General features: G+C 39.3%; 2 protein-coding genes and 1 non-coding gene across 3 annotated transcripts in view; 2 read left to right on the top strand and 1 right to left on the bottom strand.

Annotated features, from left to right (window-relative positions):
- Window positions 1-26,325, top strand: part of LOC134794877 (multidrug resistance protein homolog 49-like) — a 167,357-nt gene that overhangs the window by 62,993 nt on the left and 78,039 nt on the right. The gene's annotated exons all lie outside the window — the stretch shown is intronic.
- Window positions 1,720-25,189, bottom strand: LOC134794958 (DNA topoisomerase 3-beta-1). The gene is made up of 15 exons (XM_063766831.1): window positions 25,037-25,189; window positions 24,677-24,966; window positions 23,814-24,033; window positions 22,087-22,333; window positions 21,490-21,607; window positions 20,706-20,788; window positions 19,985-20,121; window positions 18,310-18,497; window positions 17,674-17,790; window positions 17,321-17,476; window positions 16,465-16,719; window positions 15,706-15,893; window positions 12,679-12,831; window positions 2,856-3,036; window positions 1,720-1,869 (listed from the first exon to the last, which is right to left on the bottom strand). The coding sequence occupies exons 1-15, from the start codon at window positions 25,125-25,127 to the stop codon at window positions 1,735-1,737; spliced, it is 2,559 nt and encodes an 852-aa protein (XP_063622901.1). The 5' UTR covers window positions 25,128-25,189; the 3' UTR covers window positions 1,720-1,734.
- LOC134795232 (U12 minor spliceosomal RNA) lies at window positions 13,651-13,798 on the top strand. The gene has a single exon (XR_010144790.1). It is a non-coding gene; the product is annotated as a U12 minor spliceosomal RNA (small nuclear RNA).

Raw genomic sequence — 26,325 nt, 5'->3', positions numbered from 1 at the left:
TGCTAGGATCAAAGTCTCTCGTTGCGGTTTACACGCACACAGTATAGCGTTTTACACGGCGCCCGCCGCACACAATGATAAAAAACCTCGTCGTCGCCGTTGAAAATGTGCGGAGCCGACCGACACACGTCCTGCCTCTACAAGCTCTGCCGCGGCACTGAGCTGGCGCAGCGCGCGTCATCGGTAATATAGAGTAGTTTTCAAAAAATTGCCAAAAAAATATAGTAGAATTTCATAAACACTAATGTATACCAACTGTATAAGCAAACGTTGCAGATTGCTTGAGTATGAAAATGACTTCGATATTAAGTAGATTTTCGTAGGAATTGACACTTGTTTCGGAGAGAAAATCGAGTTCGTTTTACTTTGATTTTCTCTTTCTCAAAGGTATGTAGGAAAAATATAGTTTGATATGCCTAAAGTACAGGGTATTAGTAATACAAAATAGCCAGGTTTAGCAAAGTAAAATTCTCAACATTTCCAAATAAGAGCTCGCCATTCAGTGCTTCACGGGGTTTTTCGGAAACGACCATCAGAAAAAAAATCATTACTAATTTAATAAGTCCTTTTTCTAATATTTACAACGATATTTATAAAGATAAGAAGACGCTTTTACTGGAACAAGTACTCATTGTTTCTAATAATGAGCGCAAAGTCCTGAATTTCGTCGACTAGTATCATCAATTTTGCATTATTTCGACTTTTCTTGTAAGAGCGCTCTTAAACAATTTGTTTCATAAAAACATGAAACTTAAATAACTTAAGCGTACATAATGACACATACCTATAATAAGCTGCGGTATTAAGAGTTAATATGAGACTTATTAGCCTAGATCAGAATTAATCAGTTAATAACAAATATTGTTATGTTATATGCCAGTAATTGATTTTGTAAAATTCTATTTTTTAATAGCAAAACTTCCGTGAGACACAGACATATTAAATATATTAAGAATTCACTCACGTATTTTAAGTCGAAAAACGGTCGACAAGTTTCACTCCGTACCGAGAAGTATCATCAGGAGCTCGCGTTGACGGTGACGGACCGCCGCGTCGAGTCATGAGGCGCGGAGGGCTGCGGGCCCGCCCCCGCAAGCGCGAGCAGTACGCGTCGCCGCGGCCGCTACGGAACGGACGCCCGCTCGCACGTGTGCCATCTAGCGGCCATATCTGTCGTAACTCGTAATATACGTGTTTTGTTAGAGTGAACTTTCTGTTATTATACTCTGTATCTGTAGGTATTTAAATAAAAGTAAATAAAGCCAGTAGAGGGTAGATGTTCAGTGACAGATCGAGGTTTTGTATTTGGTCGGTTAACCAATAAATGTTATAACTACCCGAAAATATACAAACTGTTTGTTTACTTTTAAGTAAGTACCTAAAGATACAGAGTAGGGTAGTTCGCCAGGAACTGACCACCGGCCAATAGCTGGCCACCCTAAATTAAAAACGAATTCTTTTCACCTATAAACAGAACTCATTATAGTAATAAGGTTTCAATAACTGGCCAACCTTCAATAACTAGCCACCTTATACTAAAATGAATTCTGTTTATAGGTGAATAGAATTCATTTTTAGTTTAGGGTGGCCAGTTACTTACTAACAGATGGCCCGTTAGGTACTAACAGGTGGAAAGTTAGGTAGGTACTAACAGGTGGCCAGTTATTTACTAACAGGTGGCCAGTTACTGGCGAATTACCCTATAGTAGTGTTATGATGGCGATGGTGATGGTGCTATACGAAGTACGCGGCGAGCTGCGCCATCTTGTCCTTGGGCGGCTTGGAGCGGTGCTTGCCGCGCGCGCCGCCGCGCCCCGCCCGCCCGCGCCCCGCCGGCGCGCGCGCCGCCACCGCGCGGTGCTTCTCCAACTATACAACAAAGAACCCATTACAATCTAATGTCAGCTGCGCACACTCGTCGAAAGCCTCTCGCCGAGACTCGGCCCCGCTCCGATTCAATCGGAGAAGCGCGAGACGAGACAAGGAAGAGCGAGACGAGAAGGGAGCAACATGTACACACTCGTTCTCGACCTGTCTCGGGGTCTCTCGCAATACAAACTGAGAATCATCTTAATAAACGCGGTCCACCGACAAGGGCACCTTTTAAAAATACTCAACTGTGACCAATTGACTCAGAATACTGCTCGCATACAACGCGGCATCGAACACACATATAATATTACACACTTCATGTATTTATTTATATATGTACGTATATTCTACGTACCTGTGAACTGAACGCGGGCTCGCAGTAAAGACATCCAGTCATCTCCGTAAGAGCGGCCGGCAAGGGCGTCCTTTCTGGCCTATACTCGGCTGTGACCAGTTGAGCGCCGCACAGAAAGCATTGTTGCTCACACATCACACACGTTTATTCTACGTACCTGTGAACTGAACGCGGGCTCGCAGTAAAGACATCCAGTCATCTCCGTAAGAGCGGCCGGCAAGGGCGTCCTCTCTGGCCTATACTCGGCTGTGACCAGTTGCGCGCCACACAGAGAGCATTGTTGCTCACACATCACACACGTTTATTCTACGTACCTGTGAACTGAACGCGGGCTCGCAGTAAAGACAGCCAGTCATCTCCGTAAGAGCGGCCGGCAAAGGCGTCTTCTCTGGCCTATACTCGGCTGTGACCAGTTGCGCGCCACACAGAGAGCATTGTTGCTCACACATCACACACGTTTATTCTACGTACCTGTGAACTGAACGCGGGCTCGCAGTAAAGACATCCAGTCATCTCAGTAAGAGCGGCCGGCAAGGGCGTCCTTTCTGGCCTATACTCGGCTGTGACCAGTTGCGCGCCGCATAGAGAGCATTGTTGCTCACACATCACACACGTTTATTCTACGTACCTGTGAACTGAACGCGGGCTCGCAGTAAAGACAGCCAGTCATCTCAGTAAGAGCGGCCGGCAAGGGCGTCCTCTCTGGCCTATACTCGGCTGTGACCAGTTGCGCGCCGCACAGAGAGCATTGCTGCTCGCAGACAGACACGCGGATTGCGTCTTCGAAAACGTTTATTATTACGTCGCATCTGGAAAACAAGTGAACGTGAAAAATAATTTTCATTCAACAATGTTAAATAGAGATGTTACCTTACGATTCAATTTGACAAATTCGATTAACACTAAATTTAATGGACATTAAATTTAGTTTTCTATGTGTTCTGTGATCTATATCTATACTGCAAAACGTAATTCAAGACCAAAAAAAGTAAGAAAATGTTGCCACTTTTTACTAGCGCGTCTTGTATTTATGTAAAAATAAGTAAATAAAAGTACTTTTTTAAATCGTAGGTGTAAAATTAGTAATACATAAATTATCTTAGCGTAATTATTTATCAAAAGGAATTTACTATTTTACAAACTAATTATTGCAGTGGCAACATTGTCTTACTTTTTTTGGTCAGAATCAGAATCAGAATGCATTTATTCGTTATAACATAGGTACATTGTATTGGTCTTATAGTTAAAGCATAATTGCGAACGCTATGTTTTGCCGCTAGGCGTACGAATTTGTTTACCTATACTATATATATATATATATATATACTAAGTTCAAACATGCACAAGTCCAAGGTATAAAATAGTAGAAATTAAATAAAATGGAACTAAAAAAATTTGCATACCAAATTGCTGCCATGTTCAAGGATTTTACGTCAAAAAATGTGACAGTCACGTAGGAAGTGGCGCCCTCAATGATTTACTACAATTTCTTGTCGAACTATATTCATCCTAATCCAAATAAGAAAATTCACAATAATAATTTAAAACTATAAATATTAAAGAATGTCAACAGTGAAAATTTCAAACAAAAAAAAAAAAACTACAAAAATAGAAAAAAAATTCAAAAATAGAAAACGAGCTATAAATCATTATCATTCAAGAACTGCTGTACACTATAGTAACATTTCTTGATTAGCAGTGATTTTAAAGTCTTCTTAAAATGTACAATATTTAATTCTTTTATAGTGTTCGGAATTTTATTATATATTTGAGGTGCCATTCCTAGCACACTTTTGCACATCATGGCTGTTTTACATACTTTATGGCACGATTCATTTTTATATTGAGATCGTACAGGGAGCTTTCGTGTGTCAGCAATTTTATCAAAAAGGTTTGGATTACATTTTACAAACATAGAAATTTCCAAGATATATAGGCAGGGGCTAGGGCTTGCATTCCGGAATTCCGGAATTTCGAAATTCCGGAATCTCGGACAAATTTTCCGATATTACAATTCCGGAATTGATACCACTCAATATCGAAAATTCCGGAATTGGATTTAAGTACTTTTTGTAGGTTTTAATACCTTTATTTTTAAAAATTGTTAAGAAACTACACTGTACGGGTGTTTTTTGTCGTTATTAAGTGCTTCTTAGTCATTCAGTGAGCTATAGTATAGGTATATTTTACTTTTCCGTTTGCTAAAGCAGTGGGACAAAATGGGCTGATAATAAAAACATAAAAAAACAATAAAGCAGAGCGATTTACTTGCTTAGAATAGTCAGAATAGTCTGAATCCTACATAAGCGAATTTGTAGAATTGAAATTTAATAATATTTGGACTTTTTATCTTGAATTGAATTCAGAGAAAAAGAGGTTTTCTCTATTAACGATTTCGAATCCTGTAGAAGCACATCATATATGATATTCTGAATCATAATTAGGAACTAGGAAGGAAAGAGCCAAACTTAGACCTTCAACTTCTTAAACAACACCACTACCTACTAGGTTAGGAAGAGTAGGAAACTATTATATTTAACTATTTTATAAAATTATGCATCGAATGGTTTGCTAGCAACTATAGTTTCCCCAAATAAATACCCCGTATCATTGAAGTGAATAAAAGTAACCATTTTAATAAGGTGGTAAAAAAACATACCTACGTCAAATTAAATTTCTGATAAACAATACTAATTTTAATAAACGTAAAGTATGAGAATTTCACATTTTTTGTTGTTTTTTACTAAAAAATAGAATAAAAATGTGATAAACCCTAATTCCGGAACCAGTTCCGGAATTCCGGAATTGGAATCCAATATCGAAAATCAGTTCCGGAATTGGAAACCATCCGATATTGCAAGCCCTAGGCAGGGCAGAGTTAGGATATTTGTGATTAGTGATTTAAAGTATGGAATAACACTATCCATAATTTTTAGACCACACATACATCGTACACATCTTTTTTGGGCTTTAAGTACGGCATCTTTATCAGTTGCATTGCCCCAAAAGATGACTCCATATCGTAGTACCGATGCAACAAGTCCATGATATGCAACAAGTAAAGCTTCATTATTTACTACCTTGGAAAGTTTATGAAGAGCAAATGCTGACTTACTTAATTTTTTACACACTTCATTTATATGGTATTTCCAAGTAAGTTGGCTGTCAATGAATAATCCTAGGAATTTAGTCACTCCGATAGTCTCTATTATATTTCCATTATAATTAATATTAAACTCATTTGGTTCAATTCGCTGGTAGAAATGCATGATATTCATTTTGGTCAAATTAATTACTAAATTATTATTACTAAGCCACATTATTATGTCAGTTATTACATTATTTATATCGTTTTCATAATTTGTCTGGTTACTGCATTTTATAATAGAGGTGCTATCATCAGCAAATAAGATCATAGGATGGGGAATGGCCTTGGGCAGGTCATTTATATAAATTAAAAAAAGCAAGGGGCCAAGTACACTTCCCTGAGGCACACCATGTCTTATAAATCTTGCATCCGATATGTACACTACGTCTGTTTTCCTTTTAACACACCTTCTAGTAATTTCAGTATATTGCAGTCTTTTTGTGAGGTATGATTGTATGAGTTCTAATACATTCCCTCGAATACCATATCTGTTAAGTTTACCTAGTAGTATTTCATGATCTACATGATCGAAGGCTTTGGTCATGTCAGTAAAAAGAGCACATATAGGTATTTTATTATCAACATTTTCCATTACTATATCTAGAAAATTATACAAAGCCATGTTTATACTAATATTTTTCCTGAATCCTTTCTGTTCCGTACAGAATAAGTTAAAAGTATCCATATAGTTATATAGCGACTGGTATATAAACTTCTCGAATATTTTGGAAAATACTGGAATGAGAGCTATGGGCCGGTAATTCTGAGGGTTATCCTTATCACCTTTTTTGTGTAAAGGCTTAATAATGGAGACTTTCAACTTATCAGGGTAGATACCTTTGTTAATACACAGGTTAATTATGTGACTTAGACACAGATTAATAAATAGTTACTACGTAACAGATACTTCATTCCCAAACAAAAGCAAAAATACCTACGCTATAATAGCCTACAGAACCTTAAGGCGCTCTTATACTCGAGTTTTACGTTTTCAAGGGGGTGAAGCAGACGCGTGGTAGAACGGACAGGCGGGCGCCCCGCGCGGCGCACCGCACCATTCCCGCGCAGCACGTCTACGTCCTTATTCTGACGACATCGGTATTCTGAATTGTCAGTTCCGGGATTTTTAGTTCGGCAATTAATATTGAATAAGATTTATTAGTAAATTCGAATTTTGATGAGTACTTAATGAAATTAAAAACCGGACAAGCGCGAGTCGGACTCGCCCACTGAGCCCACCGAGGGTTCCGTACTTTTTAGTATTTGTTGTTATAGCGGCAACAGAAATACATCATCTGTGAAAATTTCAACTGTCTAGCTATCACGGTTCGTGAGATACAGCCTGGTGACAGACGGACGGACGAACGGACGGACAGCGGAGTCTTACTAATACGGTTCCGTTTTACCCTTTGGGTAGGGAACCCTAAAAATGGTAGGTAAGACGGTGAGGTCGGTGAGTGTACCTAAATAATTATTAATTATATACAATATGAGTGTATACTTGACTGATCATGTTTTTGTAAAAATCGATTTCGACTGGCAAAACATATAATTTTTTGGCAACCGGGTTTTTTAACCTAATTAGACCCCGCTGAATCCGAAATTGCCGGTTGCTTGATCGAATTCTTGACTGGAAGTGAGATAGTTGATATTAAAGGTCCCTTTTTTTAGTTTTTCGTAAATAACTCTTAAACGGTGGCGCATAGCAAAAAATTTTCTTAAGAATTAACATAAGTAATCTGCATAAAATTGCCTACAAGAAAGATTCCGTACAATTTTTCGGTAGGATCAATATTCAAAGAGATATTAAGGCGGGAAAGTTAATTAAATCACTTTTTGAAGGTCTCTTTTTTAGTTTTTCGTAAATAACTCGTAAACGGTGGCCAATATAAAAAAAAATTGTTAAACGTTAATAATCAACACAAAATTTTCAATAAAAAAAGATTCAGTACATTTTTAGCAGGGATCAATATTTAAAAAGATAATAAATAGGGAAAGTTAATTATAATAAATTCTAAGGTTCCTTGTTTTTATTTTTTCGTTAATAATTTGAAAAGTATGACTCATAGCAAAAACAAATTTTACACAAATAATAAACATAAAATTTCCTACAAGAAACATGTAGAACACTTTTCGCTAGGATCAATATTTAAAAAGATAAAGCAGCCGGTAAGTCAATTATAATAAATTTTAAAGTCCCTTTTTAGTTTTTTGTAAATAACTCGTAAACGGTGTCCCATAGCAAAATAGGTTTTTATGAATAAATAATCTCCATAAAATTTTCTGCAAAAACCATCTGAACACTTTTCTCTAGGATCAATATTTAAAACGATATTAAAGGAAGAAAGTTAATCACAATCAGTTCACAGGTCGCTTTTTTTCGTAAATAACTCGTAAACGGTGCCCCCGTTGCAAAAAAATATTAAGTATACATAAATATTGAACATAAAATTGTCCACAAAAAAGGTTTTGTACACTTTTTCGCTACGATCAATATTTAATGAGGTATTAAAGGGGGTGGTAAGTTAATTATAATCAATTTCCAGGTCCCTATTTTAAGTTTTTCGTAAATGACTCGTAAACGGTGGCCCAGAGCAAAATAGGTTCTTAATGTTAATTAACCCCCCTTGGCTAAAAAGTGGCCTCCATGTTTAAAATTCTTTTGTTTACGTAAGATGTCCGTCTTTGGGTCACGAATTTACATGTGTGTACCAAATTTCTACTTAATTGGTCCAGTACTTTTGAATAAAATGGGCTGTGACAGACGGACAGACAGACAGACAGTCGCACGAGTGATCCTATAAGGGTTCCTTTTTTTCCTTTTGAGGTACGGGACCCTAAAAACTAAAAAAAGTGACATGTGAATTGATTGTAATGAACTTTCTTCCTTTAATATCGTTTTAAATATTGATCCTAGAGAAAAGTGTTCAAATGTTTTTGCAGGAAATTGTATGTAAGTAGATTATTTATTCATAAAAACCTATTTTGCTATGGGACACCGTTTACGAGTTATTTACAAAAAACTAAAACCGGGCAAGTGCGAGTCGGACTCGCGCACGAAGGGTTCCGTACCATAATGCAAAAAACGGCAAAATAAAAAAACGGTCACCCATCCAAGTACTGACCCCGCCCGACGTTGCTTAACTTCGGTCAAAAATCACGTTTGTTGTATGGGAGCCCCACTTAAATCTTTATTTTATTCTGTTTTTAGTATTTGTTGTTATAGCGGCAACAGAAATACATCATCTGTGAAAATTTCAACTGTCTAGCTATCACGGTTCGTGAGATACAGCCTGGTGACAGACAGACAGACGGACGGACGGACGGACGGACGGACGGACGGATGGACGGACGGACGGACAGACAGCGGAGTCTTAGTAATAGGGTCCCGTTTTTGGGTACGGAACCCTAAAAGGGACTTTAAAATTGATTGTAATTAACTTACCGGCTGCTTTGTCTTTTTAAATATTGATCCTAACGAAAAGTGTTCTACATGTTTCTTGTAGGAAATTTTATGTTTATTATTTATGTGTAAGATTTGTTTTTGCTATGCGTCATACTTTTCAAATTATTAACGAAAAAATAAAAACAAGGAACCTTAGAATTTATTATAATTAATTTTCCCTCTTTATTATCTTTTTAAATATTGATCCCTGCTAAAAATGTACTGAATCTTTTTTATTGAAAATTTTGTGTAGATTATTAGTTCATTTTTTTTATATTGCCCACCGTTTACGAGTTATTTACGAAAACCTAAAAAAAGAGACCTTTAATATCAAATATCTCACTTCCAGTCAAGAATTCGATCAAGCAACCGGCAAATTCGGATTCAGCGGGTTCTAATTAGGTTAAAAAACCCGGTTGCCAAAAAGTAATATGTTTTGCCAGTAGAAATCGATTTTTACAAAAATGTGACCAGTCTAAATTATTCAATTTGATTAATTTTATAGCCTTTTAAAATATGTTTACACAATTTATCAATCGTGACTGAATTCCGGATTGGTTAGATGGGTGTGTGCCTTTGCTGCCCAACTTGTTATAAAATGACAATATGACGGACGAATGTCTGAAATGTCACCGTATTTAAGAATTATTTTGCTTTTCTTCGTAAGTATGTTGAAAAACATTGTGTGTATAACATATTTATACTGTGATTACCCATTTTATGAAACGTCCGCTAAACTAGCACAGGTCCGACGCTGACAGTGGTCACGGGCGTACTGGCGTGAGGAATAGACGCAAGGTATTGCCGCGTAGGGTGTAATTTAGTAGGCAAAATGTTGAATTCATCAAATGATGAATGAAAAAATTAACGTATCGATAAAAGGACAAGCAATAATGAAGATTTACTTAAAAGCTATCGACTGAAGTAAGTTTCATATACATTTTCGTCCTAGTACTTCTAACATAAGGAAATAAAGACAGTGTTAGGCATGTTTTCAACTTAAGATTCTATCGAGAAAATAATGAGCCGTCGTGTTTCTGACAAGCAGTAACGTAGTTCAAGGACTGAAGTTATACATACTAGAAAATAATGCATGAAATCCTTGTAAAAGTCTGTAAGTATGGTGACAAAAAAGTGCATTTTACTACACACCGCGCCTTAATAATAATACCTGCTGCTCAGGACAAGAAGAAATGTACCATAATTACGCGCACAAAGAGTCGAGACTGTGTTGCCCGCCGTTCGAGCCACGTGCCAACGCGTCATCGTAAGAATGCGCTAGGGTTGTAGCTACCCTACCTATGATGATTATTGTAATAAAACGAATGTTGCGAATCAAATATGTTTTAGTTTTAATATAATGATTTATAATTTTATCACTTCTCGGAATTCTCTGTTATTAAAATTTAATAAGTAGTTGAAAATATCCTAAATCGCGTAAATAATTTTAATAAATATTCAGGAGCAAAGCAACGGACAATCAACGGTTTTTAAAAGTTGTAATACGGTGCTACCAGGCCGATTAATTATTACGTCGTCAAAGTTATTTAAAAGTACTTTTTCTAACCCTTCAATATAATTATTAAACTTTCAGGTGGGACCTTTAGCCCGCCATAAAAAGATGAATTTTTATTATAGGCTTTTTCCTTTGTTTTTTTGACTTTTTCACCCATCTACTGCACAATAATTACGTGCTTTCGGCATTTCGAAGCATAAGCGCGGGAAACGCGCGGTGCAATGCGGTGCGAGCGCTGAGGCGGGCATTCGGCGGCCCTCTGTCGGTTGTATCGTCGACGATACGCCGAGCGGTAGGCATATAGCGCGTGGCCTTGAGCGTGTGACGGAGGCCTGACTTAGAGGATGGGCTATTATATCACTTACATATTTAATTACAATTGTACAAATTTTGTCAAAGCCTACACTTCTAGTGTTTCTTAAAGACTGAATTATCAATTTTATGTCATGTGCTGTGGATGGCGGCATAAACATGGACTGGGTATTATTGGTAATTTTACATTGTAAAGCATCATTCTTTGGCAAATCTTTAATACATTCAATGAAATACGCATTTAAGGTATTTGCTATATCTGTGGGATTCGTTACAATATCTTGGTCGGTTTTTAATTTAAGAATATCATCGTTCTTGGAGTAAGCTTTGGTAGAATTTATTATTTGCCAAGTGGCTATTTAGATTTATTTTCTGCAGAGACAATTTTATGGTCGTTTTGAGCTTTCTGTGTTAACTTTACAATTTTTTTATATCTAATGGAGTAACTTAATAAAAGGCTTTTGTTTACTGCTGTAGGTGAGCGTCTATATTGCCAAAGAATTTGCCTTTGCCTTTTGCTACATGCTCGTATGCCTCTAGACATCCACTTAATTTTTTTATTGACCTTTATGGTCATTATCTTAATGGGAAAGCATAAATCATACAGAAACTGAAAATCATCAAGGAAACTATTGTATGCAGAATTAGGGTCTTCGGTACTGTATATGCTCGCGAAAGACAGACACTTTAGATGTTTTTTAAACATTTTTAAATTTTCGCGAGAGTAAATTCGCTTTTCAACACGCCAATTCTTTATGTTACTTTTCATATTACCTGGGCATTTAAGAACTTGCGCTGTGTGATCGGACAAACCAAAGTCATAAACAGCACTACTTTGACCTTGTTTCAAATTATGAGCAAAATTATCTATACATGTATTGCTGGACAGTCTTGTTGGTTGTCTTATTTCTAACTCTAAATTAAATCCTAAAAGAAAATATTCAAATTATAATGATATGTAATTTTTTTTCATAATGTCAATATTAAAATCTCCGCAAATAATAATTTTTTTATTACTATTATTACATACTTTTCTAAGAATAATTTCAAGTTTTTCATAAAATATACTTAAATTGCTAAAACTGGGAGTTCTATACACACACACAATAATAGTTTTTTGAGCAGTCAATTCAATGGCACAGCATTCAAAAATTCCTGGGATGGAATGTTTTGCGATATCTGGTAGTTCCTTGAAATTATGTCCTAGTTTCACCAGAATGCAAGTCCCACCACGTTTGTTTTTCCGCGAAAAACATGCTGCTAGTTGATAACTTGGTATCGACAAAAACTCTTCGTGGCCGGTCATTATGAAGTGCTCAGTTATGCATATAATGTCGATATTCACATTATCTGTTTCTAGTTCGCTCAATCGAATTGTAAGCATGTCCGACTTATTTATAAGACCAGCAATATTCTGATGTAAAATATTTGTATAGTTATTCACGAAAAAACTTCTGCGGACTATCTGTTGTTATGGATTCATTCAGGTCTCTGTCATCTTCAACTAGACTTTCGTCATTATACGATTCTTCACTTTCAATATCACACATTACTTCGTTAATACGCTCGAAAATAGTTTTTATGCCATGATTATTGATTTCTCTTGAATTACGTTTTGCAGTTTAGATGGTATTCTAATGGCTGGTTGGATGGATATGATATATATTATTTACAGAAGGATTTTAGCAAATTAGACGAAATTACAATATATTTTGCAAGTGTATTCTGCTAATTACATAAATCCTTTTTTTTATCGAACTACATAGTTGAATGCAGTTTCTGAAATTTGCAAGTCCCGTTTAGTGCTTGGTGGGGGAAAACGCAATGGTAAAACCAAAGAGAATAGAGTGTATAGAGGCGGATTGCCAAGTAATTTATGTTAACACATACCAGTGAAAGAATAATGATCAAAGTCAAATGGCGTTCTAACAGTTTTATCCTCTGTCGAAAGATGGCAGTAAATGTACTGTAGCTACATAATTTACCATGACAGTAACTCTCTATTTCAAATTCTCTTTGGTAAAACGCACCTATTGCAAGCGAGCTTCCACTTGGGCGCGGCCGGGTCGAGCACTAGCACGCCGTTGTCGCACTCGACACAACCCGACACGCCGGTTGAGTTGACGCCGTAAGCGCACGTTGGGTGCGTGCACGAGTTACAGCCGAATCCTTTCTTCATGTCCCTGTAACAAAAAGTGACCAGTTGAAAAAAACATTGATAATGACAATATTTCAAAGGTGCTAAGAAACTAAAAAAAATCATTTTTCGATAAAAAAAAGTATTTTTAATCCGTTGTGGTAAAGTAAAAGGGGCTTATAGCTACGATATATAGCCAGCTGCCAAATTGTATGGCCACAAATTAATTCATAAAGTGACCATGCAATTTTGCGGCTGGGTGTAGATTAAATAACGTTATTGCACACCTCAAAAACTAAACACAAGATCATATTACTATAATATAAACTACCGGTGTTGTGCCGCTATAACCAGTGTCTTCCAGACAACCTTTAGCAGAGCAAATAAAAGGAAAAACTAAAAACCATTAATATGGAAAATACTTTTGACCAATTAATCCAATTCTAATTTCAGTATTATTCTCGTTCGCATATAACTGTAGATTAATTCCCGTTATTTAACAAACACATTACCCTTCTTTACGTCGCGCTTTCGGGTAAAAAACACTTTAGCGTAAATGACTTGTCCTACAATACGAAAGGCAACAACGAAGGATCAGTGTTAGGGCCGATACAGAGGGACTGCAATTTGTATGAGAACTGCACGCCGACTGCACGCCAACTGCAACGTCGGCGTGCAGTTCCCAAGTTTCAGTCCGTCTGTACCGGCCTTTACAGCACGGGTGAACTTTGAAACGAAAACACATGTTTAGCAACAGTATAAAGTTTCCCCAATCCCCCGCTAGATGTCTCTGCGCGTCAGTTAGATGGCGCTATCGTCGTGCCGTCGTGGTTTCACGACCACCCGCTCGCGCGCCGCGCTCCTCGTGCCTCAATCTAATGAGTAAGGAAATTATTGGGCCTTGATGACATCTCGGCTATGCCCACCGGGCGGAACAGTTTTTGAAGGGCAAAGGTCGTCCCCTTGAGCTGCGCGCCTACTTTGCGCGTGGCTCGGGTGAAGCGATCTACCTGGTATCATTTTAAAGTTAAGGAAAAAGAGTCGTTCGGTAAAAATGTAATTTTTTAGGGTTCCTAGGTCAACTAGGAATCCTTGTTATTTTTTAGACTTAGTATTTATTTTTAATTTACATTATTTTCTATGATTTGTACTTTGTAGTACTGAAACTGATTAATTTTTTCTATTGACATTGTATAATTTTTAGATTTTTTACTATAGGGGATATTACTGCAATGTTCCACCGCCAGAGTGCAGCACTACCGACTCAGTAAATTCATAAAAGAACTTATACATACTGTGCCTTTGACTGTTTTTTGACAAGTTTTCACAGACAATAAAATATGACATTGATGCATCAAGGCGGTTTGTTAACAAGGGCCTATCGGTCAACGCGTAAATCGAAATTTAGTTATCTGCCTCTTTATCGCTCGAATATGCAAGAGTGATAGAGAGATTAGATAACGAAATTTCGATTTTCTTGTTTCGCGGTAGGCCATGTGTCAATGTGGTTTGTTTACTGTATGTGCCACAAAGGTGCCACCTACGCAGAGCTTTGCCTAATATTCCCTATTGGTACACTATTTAAGATGCCTAATAAAGATCCATCTTCCGTTTTCTTCACCGTTTTCCATTTCAATCCCTAATAATTTCACAGTTTTGGCCATACATTGGGTATGCTAACCTGAAGGGAGGGTGGTTGTAGCAGTAGGGGCAGAGCGGGAAGCTCTTGCCCTTGGTGCCGGTAGACCAGGACAGTAGCTCGAAGTCGTCCAGCGGACACTTGAGCTCGCGGTAGATGCGGACGGTGCTGGTCTGGGGGAGGCCGTACGTGTCGCAGTGCGAGCAGTGTCATACTAACCTGAAGGGCGGGTGGTTGTAGCAGTAGGGGCAGAGCGGGAAGCTCTTGCCCTTGGTGCCGGTAGACCAGGACAGCAGCTCGAGGTCGTCCAGCGGACACTTGAGCTCGCGGTAGATGCGGACGGTGCTGGTCTGGGGGAGGCCGTACGTGTCGCAGTGCGAGCAGTGTCATACTAACCTGAAGGGCGGGTGGTTGTAGCAGTAGGGGCAGAGCGGGAAGCTCTTGCCCTTGGTGCCGGTAGACCAGGACAGTAGCTCGAAGTCGTCCAGCGGACACTTGAGCTCGCGGTAGATGCGGACGGTGCTGGTCTGGGGGAGGCCGTACGTGTCGCAGTGCGAGCAGTGTCATACTAACCTGAAGGGCGGGTGGTTGTAGCAGTAGGGGCAGAGCGGGAAGCTCTTGCCCTTGGTGCCGGTAGACCAGGACAGCAGCTCGAGGTCGTCCAGCGGACACTTGAGCTCGCGGTAGATGCGGACGGTGCTGGTCTGGGGGAGGCCGTACGTGTCGCAGTGCGAGCAGTGTCATACTAACCTGAAGGGCGGGTGGTTGTAGCAGTAGGGGCAGAGCGGGAAGCTCTTGCCCTTGGTGCCGGTAGACCAGGACAGTAGCTCGAAGTCGTCCAGCGGACACTTGAGCTCGCGGTAGATGCGGACGGTGCTGGTCTGGGGGAGGCCGTACGTGTCGCAGTGCGAGCAGTGTCATACTAACCTGAAGGGCGGGTGGTTGTAGCAGTAGGGGCAGAGCGGGAAGCTCTTGCCCTTGGTGCCGGTAGACCAGGACAGTAGCTCGAAGTCGTCCAGCGGACACTTGAGCTCGCGGTAGATGCGGACGGTGCCGTTCTGGGGGAGGCCGTACGTGTCGCAGTGCGAGCAGTGTCATACTAACCTGAAGGGAGGGTGGTTGTAGCAGTAGGGACAGAGCGGGAAGCTCTTGCCCTTGGTGCCGGTAGACCAGGACAGTAGCTCGAAGTCGTCCAGCGGACACCTTAGCTCGCGGTAGATGCGGACGGTGCCGTTCTGGGGGAGGCCGTACGTGTCGCAGTGCGAGCAGTGTCATACTAACCTGAAGGGAGGGTGGTTGTAGCAGTAGGGGCAGAGCGGGAAGCTCTTGCCCTTGGTGCCGGTAGACCAGGACAGCAGCTCGAAGTCGTCCAGCGGACACTTGAGCTCGCGGTAAATGCGGACGGTGCCGTTCTGCGGGAGGCCGTACGTGTCGTCGCAGTGAGAGCAGTGGAGGCGGGTGGGTTTTGCCTGGAATGTGAGATTTGATTGTTTTAAAACGCTTCACACACCTTAGGGTGGTATTCCATCTGTCCAAAGTGTATTTGCGTCTCACATTTTGCTTAGTGCGAGGGTGAGACGCAATGCACGTTGGACCATGAAATTGGACAGGAGGAATAGCAACCTTACTTAATTCAGAATAATAAATGACTTAGTTTTTTGTCACTAGGTGTATTGACCCACCCGTAGGTAGGTATATTTTTTTAGTTTAGCGACGTTTTTTGATTGTAGTAGAGAGGTAGATTTAAGAAAAAAACGAGTATATAAGACTCAAAACTTACCTTTATTTATGTCAAATACCACCTATACTTTTCATATATGGCTAAATGGTTTTCCGTCGATAGAGCAGACTAATAAGTAAAAACTAGTACGCCAACTCTCGGGATTAGTTGTCAAGCGGACCCCAGGCTCCCATGAGCCGTGGCAAAAGCCGGACGCGTGGAAGATGATGAGAGCAGACTAAAATGTACTGGAACTTTCTTTCATTGGGTGCGATATAAAAGTAGCCTCTAAAAGCATACAAATAAGACTCACAACTCACCTGTATATATCTCATATAACGCCGACACTTTCCACATCTACTCAGGGCTTTCCCACTCGCTTTTAGCGATGAAAAATTTACTTCAAACAGTTGATCCATGCCCTCAATGGAGCGGACGAAATACTGGAACTTTCTTCTGAATATCTCGGTGGTGTGGGAGAGTACTGCTTGGAAATCGGCTCGACCGAGTGCGATGAGGCTGAGCTGCTCTTCGACGGCTGAACGCATGGTTGGCAGGACGAGTTCTGGGTCGATCTGAAATGGAAAGGGAAATAAAAAGTCAATCATTCTTAGTTAGTCCCCAGTCAACTGATGTAGGTGGTAGAAAAAAACTCATCCGTAAAATAATAAAAAAAATAAAATGCGAAAATAACTCTGTTTCTGTCCGTCACCTCATCACGTTTAAATTCACCTCTTCACGATTTAGATGAAATTTGGTATGTTTATAGGTTGAGGCCCGAGGAAAGACATAGGGTATTTTTTATATATATCATCAATTCATCATCATCCCACGCAGAAGAATGCAGCATGAAACGGGTCTACAACGATATAATTTCATTGTTTTTACCTTAAATTCCGACGTTTCAGCTGAGTTGCACCAGCTGTAGCTGTGTGGTGTGTGCTTAACAAATTATACACCTAAACCTTGTTCAAGAATCACTCTATTGATAGGTGAAAACCGCATGAAAATTCGTTCAGTAGTTTTTGAGTTTATCGCGAACATACATACAGACACAGACAGACGCGGCGGGGGACTTTGTTTAATAAGATGTAGTGATCAAAAGCTTCATATAGACCAGTCTAGGTAAGGGCACTAGAAAAGCCGCAAATGAAACTAATGTTATAAACGATTTACCTTCTGATAGCCGTGGACGAGCACAATGCCCAGATTAGTGGGCACCAGCCGACGGCCGCTGCCGACGGTCACGTAGTTCCTCTGGCAGATGTTGTTGATGTGCACGGGGATGGACGCGTCCGTGCCGATCCCGTGTTTTTCCATTAGAGTGATCACCTGAGACGTGAAAATGAATATTGAATTAATGCAATTGTCGGGAAATAAACAGAAATCTTGAGTGAAATAAAGTTATTCATTTAGGTCCAGTAGTCTTGTAGGTATGAAAAGGACGTACCTTGGACTTATGAGGTAGTCAGGCGGAAGTGAAACTTACCTCAGACTCGGTGAGGTAGTCAGGTGGAGGTGAAACTTACCTCAGACTCGGTGAGGTAGTCAGGTGGCGAGGTCTGGCACTCGACGAGGCGGTGCTCGTGCGCGCGCAACATGTCGTCCACTGACAGCAGAGGCACGAACTCGTCTTTGCCGAAAGCCTGTAAACACAAGGATTAGGTTTATATGTAGGTAATTCATTGTGCTACAGTCGCCATCGGATATATCGGAGCGGCCAAGGGGCTCAAAAATATCTGAACATTAACTTTAAAGTCTTGATGATAAGAGGTTTTGTTCAGATATTTGTGAACACATTAGAACACTGCTTTTGCTTTAAAACTTGTTTGAATAAAGTCCAATTAGGTACGCCGGTGGGAATCGAGTTATATGGATGCACCGCTACTGCTATTGAATGTTTGCATTTTGGCTCATATGAGAACTGTTCAGAAATGAAAAAAAAAAATCTTTACAAATTTATAAATAGAAATAAATTTGCCGAAAATGTGGTAGGTACAGAATAAAGAAAAAAAAAAGACCGTGTGAGCGAGAGCGATAAGTCTGTTTCCGTTTAAAAAAAAAACTTTTCGTATGCATGTCCGACTGTTCTCCTGTAAAGACCGCATTTATCAACCGATTTCCATGATTTTTTTTTCAAAATGGCGGTACCAAGGATAACTAACCTGCCAATGCATGATCTCGGTGTAGCCAGCGTCCACCAACGTGTTGCCAGTGTAGCTGAACGTCTCGGTGCCTATCTTGAAGGTGATGGTGGTGCTGAGGTACTTGCAGTCGCGCGATAAAGTCGCGATAAAATGTCGTGTGATATAGTCGTAGATGCGCCACATGTCGCCATCCAGCTCCGACTCGGCTGTGGAAAAAAGTTAAAGGACCACGGGCAACTTTGTATGGAGCCTGGACCCAACGCCAACAGAAATGAGAGTAAGGTCATTAGATAGGTATTTCTATGTACTTTATTTCGTTCTATGGGCACCAAGCGGAATTCCATTGCAGAACTGAGTAATTGGTATTTTAGTCAAAATGTCGTCACCCTTATTACCTAGGCAATAGAGTCCAAGTAAGTAAATTAATTGCTGCAGGGCAGATGTTCGCGCACCGCCGGGCGAGCACACTGAATGATTTGCCGCGCTCGCCCGGCGGTGGACTCTATTGCCTAGGTAATAAGGGTGACGACATTTTGACTAAAATACCAATATCTCAGTTCTGCAATGGAATTCCGCTTGGTGCCCATAGAACGAAATGAAGTACAGAGAAATACCTATCTAATGACCTAACTCTCAACTCTGTTGGTTTTGGGGCCATTTTGACGCATAGTCCTTTAATCACTATACCTCTCGCGTCGAATGATGGTTTCTGTGACAGTGCATTTTTATATGGAGTAGCTGTCACGTAAAATATTTGTAGTAATTTTTTGGATGTTTGGCACATTTATTTAAAAATGTAACATCACTACACTTTATAAAACAAAGTCCCCCGCCGCGTGTGTCTGTTTGTGTGTTTGTATGTACGCGATAAACTCAAAAACTACTGAACGGATTTTCATGCGGTTTATATAAAATTTGTTAAGGTTTTGTGTAACCCGTGCGAGCCGGGACGGGTCGCTAGTTAAAGTAATGAAAATACGGTAAAAACACATTCATGCAATTTTTTTTAATTAATCCCAAGCAAAAGATACTTGAGGGAACTGTCATAGGGACCATCATTCGATAATTTTGAAGTTTGCAGTTAGTGTGAATTAATAGAACCAACTAAATAAGAGACGCTTTCCACATAGATTTTCGTACATCGACCCGCCTGTTACTGTCTCTATTATTATATTGCTGTCAAGCTCACACAGCAAAATAACTATGCGCGTGCAATAGAGATAGAAACAGGAGAAATTGTGGGTAGCGCCTTTTAACTAGCATGAAATTTAGCAATGTTCTCTGGGGTAATATACAGAACTAGCGACCCGCCTTGGCTTCGCACGTGTTAACAAATTATACACAAACCTTCCTCAAGAATCACTCTATCGATAGGTGAAAACCGCATGAAAATCCGTTGAGTAGTTTTTGAGTTTATCGCGAACATACATACACACAAACAGACAGACGCGGCGGGGGACTTTGTTTTATAAGGTATAGTGTTATGATGAATGTTTGAGGTTTTGTGAGAAGATGGATGCATGTCCTTCTACTGTTTAAAATGTGTTAATTTATGTTTAGATAGGTATTGTAACTTGTGATGAATTGTATACATATTGTATTCTTTTTATTAAATTTTCTGTGTAAGTTAGCAGTGGTTTGGTATTTTTACTGTTATGCTGTTAAACTTGTTTTGAAATAAATAAATACTCACAAGCGGGCCGCATGGGTGTGATGGGCGGGTGGTCGCCGGCGTCGTGGCCCTTCTTGGGCTTGTTGATGCCGGCTGCTACTAATGCGCGCACTTCGGCCCCCCATTTGTTGGAGTTCTGCTGCTGTCGTAATGTACCCCTGTCAACAAAATATGGTGTAACACGCAAATTTCAATACAGATGAGACTGCTATTCGAGTGTGTGTTATGTTCAAAACTTCAAATATCAGGTTTTGTGAGCAGGTTGAAGAATAGGGTATTATCCTGTATTTAAAATAAATTATTTTACACCATGCATGAAACTTACACAAATAGAAGTTATTTTTAAACACAAGTTCTATTTAATAAATCGGATAGAAATATAAAAAGTAGGTGAGTTGACCGTGACGTCACGATGTAATGTTTCATATAAATTCCATATTAGCAAATCGTTTTGACAGCTCTAAAAAAGTAACTGATTTGACTAGTAGGAAAATACCCTATTAAATGTAATCTTTTTGTCAATTCAGTTTTCGGAAATTGTTCGAAATGGCGGAGCCATGCCATGGCATTGGGGTTCGCGAGGTCTACAGCTCACAGAGGCACTAGTTTATTACATTTCCATACATAAATAACACCATTATGACAAGATCAAATCAAACAATGTATCTCACAAGAATTTACGGCTAAGTAAAAGAAATGCGGAGTGAACTGAGTGAAAATTAGAATTTTATGCCGAACATACATCAAATCGAAGTTTTCAGGATAGCTCGTGGTTTCAGTACGCGGGTACGAGATGTAACCTTGCGTGTATAAACGCTCAGCAATCTGTGGGCAAAGAAAAACAAAACTTAAACTAAATGGTCGACAAGTATTAGGTATCACATACTTATATTATATCATTATATCATCAAGTGTAAAAATATGGGTGCATACAATTTACTCACAAATATTTCCCATAGTTCTTAATTCGCTGACATAATTCTTAATTCACCAACATAATTACATTATTTTCTGTTTTGCCCAGTGGTTGACTGGTAGAGAATGCCTTAAGGCATTAAGTCCGCCTTTTGTACTTTTTACTTGTTCTTGTGCAATAAAGTTTAAAATAAATAAATAAATATAAACACACATTTTCAAGTCAAAATAGTGATAATGTTCAATAGGGGGTATTACTGCAATGTTCTGCCGCCAGAGTGCAGCACTAAGCTAGCTAGTAAACCATAGAGTAACTTATACATACTGTGCCTTAAACTGTTTTTTGACAAGTTTTCACAGACAATGAAATGACATTGATGCATCAAAGCGGTTTTAAAGGGCCTACCGGGAAACGAGAAAATTTAAATTTAGTTATTTGCCTATTTATCGCTCGAATATGCAAGAGTGATAGAAAGGTTAGATACGAAATTTCGATTTTATTGTTTCGCGGTAGAACCCCAGATTGTGATGGATAGTGGAAGTGGCGCCCCCTACGCAGAGTTTTGCGTAATATTCCCTATTGATTTTCTCATTAATCTTTAAATGTTAACCTGCATGGCTTGATGCGGCGACATCCCCAAGCCAGCGCTGGCTACTCGCATAAGCTCGACGGTGTTCAGAGCTGTTGGTCGTGCTTTCACTTTTTCTTTAGCCTGGACGTGTATTACTCTAAAAATTAAGATAATATAACGTCACAGACATAAAACGTGTGGCGTGTGTACTATACGATACAAGTGCGTAAAGTAGGAAATTTGCAACGAGTGGCGATAAGTTGAAACACGACGGAAGGGCATTACCTTTTCGCACGTGTATTGTACAACGTTTTACAGTACATATGGCCCTTTAAATTTTCGACATAGGGGCTATTCATAAGTGGGTCTGGACATCGGATGACGGTAGCACGACGTAGGAGGAAACGGGATCATTCGAAGCATGATTTTTGGATGATTTTAGGGGGGGTCCAAAAATGTCAAAAATCGATGATGTAATTTATGGACAGCCCCATAGGCACGTGAAAATACGATGGGATATAATTATGCAATACACCTGTAACTTGTTGTTAGGTGAGCTTGTTCTGTGTGGACCATTGACAGTAACCGGCTACAATACAGATTTAGGAACGGAACTCTTATGGAAACTAAACTTACTGAGCTTCCTTTATCTCCTTGATCCCCGACAAGAACATGTTAGCAATGTCCTTATCGAAACTCCTCACTCTCTTCCATTCCAGTGGCAGTTCTCTCCCTTCAGAGGTCGAGGCAGTCACTCGCAGCACCCAGTATGTTTCTGGCTTAAACGTCTGGATTTCATCGTGGCGCTGGACGCAGAAGCCGAGGGTTGGGGTCTGGCATGGCCCGTACGATATTAGGGAGGCGTCTAAGTCACCATATCTACCTGTAATATAGAAATAGTTCTAGTTCATTCTGTATTTATACCTACTAAGAGTGTGCAGTTTTCTAATGGGTTGCGTAGTGTGCATGGAATCCAAAGTGTTCATACATCTTTAGTGGTATAGTTTGAATAATCTCAGGTGAATTTTTCGAGTTCGGGTGCTAATCCGTTAAACAAAAGCATTTGTTTCTTTTAAGAGCGGTCTACAGCCACGTGCCGAAGCAACCATGTCGTTTAAAAAGCAACTATCGTGATAGTATTAAGGTTCAAATTCATATGACAGCTTGTTCAGAGAACAATTAGGGTGGTCTTGTTTTTAGAGATAGCAAAAACGTGTTATCTCCGAATGAGCTGATTCAAGAATTTGAACCATATAATTAGAATGGTAAATTTGCTTTTTAAATGGGTTTGTTCCCGTTACTTACGTCGGGGCTATTAGCAGTAAGCATTGTAACCACTGCATAAAGGAAACAATATCTTTTGTTTAACAGATTAGGGTCCGAGCCCGAAAAATTCACCTGAGATTATTCAAACTATAGCTCCTTACCATAGGGCGGTCTAGCATAAGTTGCGTTCTCGCGCGCGAGTCCATACTTGAAGTCGCGCTAGATGTATACTATGGAGTCACGCGCGAAAAACGCAACTCATGCTAGCAGGTCTGGCAGGCTTAGTTTTCACAAAGTTTGTAGGAGAACAGGTAAAGCATCAGAATAAATTTCACAGAATAATATTATTAACCCCATGAGGTCTGGTTTCCTTTTTAACTAATCAACATTCTTTTTTAGTCATTTGATTCCAAACTGTAATTGTTATTGTTTGAGAGTGAGAGTGTTTGTAGAAGATGCGTTTTTGTTTCAAGTATGATGGCAAGTATTTATTTGACAACCTAGTGGGTAGTGACCCTGCCTATGAAGCCAATGGTCCCGGGTTCGAGTCCTGGTAAGGGCATTTATTTGTATGATGATACAGATATTTGTTCCTGAGTCATGGTTGTTTTCTATGTATTTAAGTATATTTATATATTATATATATCGTTGTCTGAGTACCCACAGCACAAGCTTTCTTGAGCTTACCGTGGGGCTTAGTCAATTTGTGTAAAAATGTCCTTAATATTTATTTATTTATTATTATTATTTATTTAAGTATGTTGCCGCTACGGACTTAAAGGTTAAAGAAAAAAAAAACGTAGTCATATAATGGTCCAACATTTTCAATCAATCAGACCTGGATTCAAAACATGAAACATTGTTTACTATGTCCTATTTTTGGGGCACTGGGTGCTTTTTCGTTCTAAAAATAGATCAGACCATTCACACAAAAGTCATTCTATTGTCAGGGTGTTAGAGTGTATGTTTAGATATTGTGAACAACTTGGTTGCTCCGATATATCTGATGGCAACTGTAAAGTCAAGGAATTTGTTATCTGTGCCACTTTGCGCCTTGTCACAGCCACAATACATATGACTCAAAAACATTGTCTTACCTTGAAAGTATTTAGTCTGAAACCGAGTGAAAGCACATCCGATACGTAGATCAAGCTCCTGTCGAGCGTCAACACTGCGGGACTCATTCTCATTAGGCCGCACCAGATTCAACATGGCTGCTTTAATGTCTTTATCTGTAATGGCGGAGAACCGGGCTCGGTAGGTCACGCTTGGGGAACAGATGTCTCCTTTCATGTATGGTTGTACACAACTCATGACCTGAAATGAAAAAAAACGTGTTTATTAATACTAGATTCTAGTTAGAAATTTTAAGCAAAAGAATTAAAGGAGGTGAACACATGGGAAACCATAACTTTATTGGAAAAGTAAAGGTATGAATATAACTATAATTAAAAACTACTAAAATTAAAATAAGACTGAATAAATCTAAAATAAAACTAATATACACAGTATTAACACATTCAGTGCCAAAAGCCTACTGCGTGGGTTCATTTTGTATTGGAAATGGGGTGGTTGGCACTGAAAGTGATAAATCTATACAAGGCCCCTGCGGCATACTACTGAACACACTGGCAGCATTTCTTTGCTGGATTGTTAAACTAATACGCTGAGCAGGAAGCTGCCAGCTCTTTCGTAAACCATAACACATGTAAAATAGACAAGGTATATATTAAATTGTTTTCTTTCATATCTTTTTGTACTGCTTACCAAAGTAAGCAGTTACTATAGCCTATGAAAACCTAAAAGTACAGAATTTTTACATGCATGCTGCCAACTTTCTACTTGAACCATTTTAATATTTTTTTGAGGAATTTAAGATGAATTCTGGAAAGGTTTCAACAGTACCAAATAATTGTTATATATTTTTATTAATTAATCAGTCTTAAAAATTAAAACAAACCTCAAAACAAATATTCTCCCCCTCCTTATCGCAATCCAGCCATAACACCAGGTAGTCGCAGCCCCTGGACTCCTGGGCTAAAAACGCCGGAATCCGCAAACGCGGCATCGCTTCTTTTTTCTCCGTGGTGCAGCTGAACAGTTCCACCGGGTCCACCTTGTCCCAATTATTGTATTTCCCCGTGAAGTCCAAACTCATCACATGACCACATACAGAGGTCATTTTATAATGCACCGGCTCATTTTTAAATGTGCCATTCCAATCGTGAACAGCACATGCAGAATTTGATCCTAGAAAATAAGATTTTATTAGTAAATTGCTGGACTAGTCGGGCGTGAGCGTACAAATAGAGACCCATACCTTTATTAGTGGTACATTTTCCATTACTCAATATATTGGCTAAGTTCTGAGCCAACGATGGCTTTTCAGCCACCATTAATACAGATTTCATTATGTATTAATTTATAAAACTATCTCCCACATTGATGATCTGATCACCAAAATATGCCGATCAAATTAGATCCGCCATCATTTGATTTTGACAATTTTGCAGTGTTGCCAGGGCTCTGGAGTCATAAGTTACGTTTCGTTTCCCTAAAAGTCACGTTTTTGCTGCCCAAGTCACATTATATTATTGTAGGTAAATCGATTTTGTTAGAAGAAATTCAGAAAATAATACATTTCACAAAAAATCTACTAACCTTATATATGATTTTTAGGGTTCCGTTCCTCAAAAGGATAAAACGGAACCCTTATAGGATCACTCGTGCGTCTGTCTGTCTGTCTGTCCGTCTGTCACAGCCTATTTTGACGGAAACTACTGGACCAATTAAGTTGAAATTTGGTATTACACATATGTAAATTAGTGACCCAAAGACGGACATGTAAGTCATGTAACGTAAACAAATGAATTTTAAGCATGGGGGCTACTTTTGGGGGATCAATGAGAAAGTTAAAAAATAAAGTTTTTCCATAACCTAAGCAAATTAGAAAAATCTGCGGAAATAATTCGTGTAGTTTTGAAAATTGGTACAGGTATACCTTATGGTGTCCAGATAAACATACTGAAAGCCCTTGAGGGTAGGGGGTGTGCTGAGGGTGCAGGGGGGTTGAAGGTACCTTTTTCATATTTTTGCTCATATCTCGAATATCTAAGATACCAATAGCATTATAATTACTTCAGACAAAAGTTTTATCATAAAATTTCCTACAAATTTGGTTATGTTTATTTTTAGAGTAAAACGATCAATACTTTAGGAGCTTCAGGCTGTTAAAGTTAAATAAGAGATAAAAAATAGACGATTTAAGAAAACTTCGTTTATACGTAATTGTTCATCATAAATAAAAAAATTAGTGAGTAAGCAAGCTAAGCGACCTGTCGATAAAATATAAAAAAAAACCGGCCAAGAGAATGTCGGGCCATGCTCAGTGTAGGGTTCCGTAGTTACCCGTCTGTCAAAATAGACTATTTGCAAAAACTCAAAAACAGCTATACCGATTAGGTTCGCTATATTTTTCCTTGAACGTGGACGCATTCATTGGAAACATACGGTCTTAGAGTTAGCCGAAGTAAACCGAGTATTTAAAGTGCCCATTTAGCGGGCAAACAACATCTGAAATTAAGAGCCCAGGCCGCCTCCCGGTGACCA

The sequence above is a fragment of the Cydia splendana genome, chromosome 11, assembly GCF_910591565.1.
Source record: "Cydia splendana chromosome 11, ilCydSple1.2, whole genome shotgun sequence".
Classification (NCBI taxonomy): Eukaryota; Metazoa; Arthropoda; class Insecta; order Lepidoptera; family Tortricidae; genus Cydia; species Cydia splendana.
Note: the sequence above shows the minus strand (reverse complement) of the source record. Positions and strands in the feature narration are given on the sequence as shown.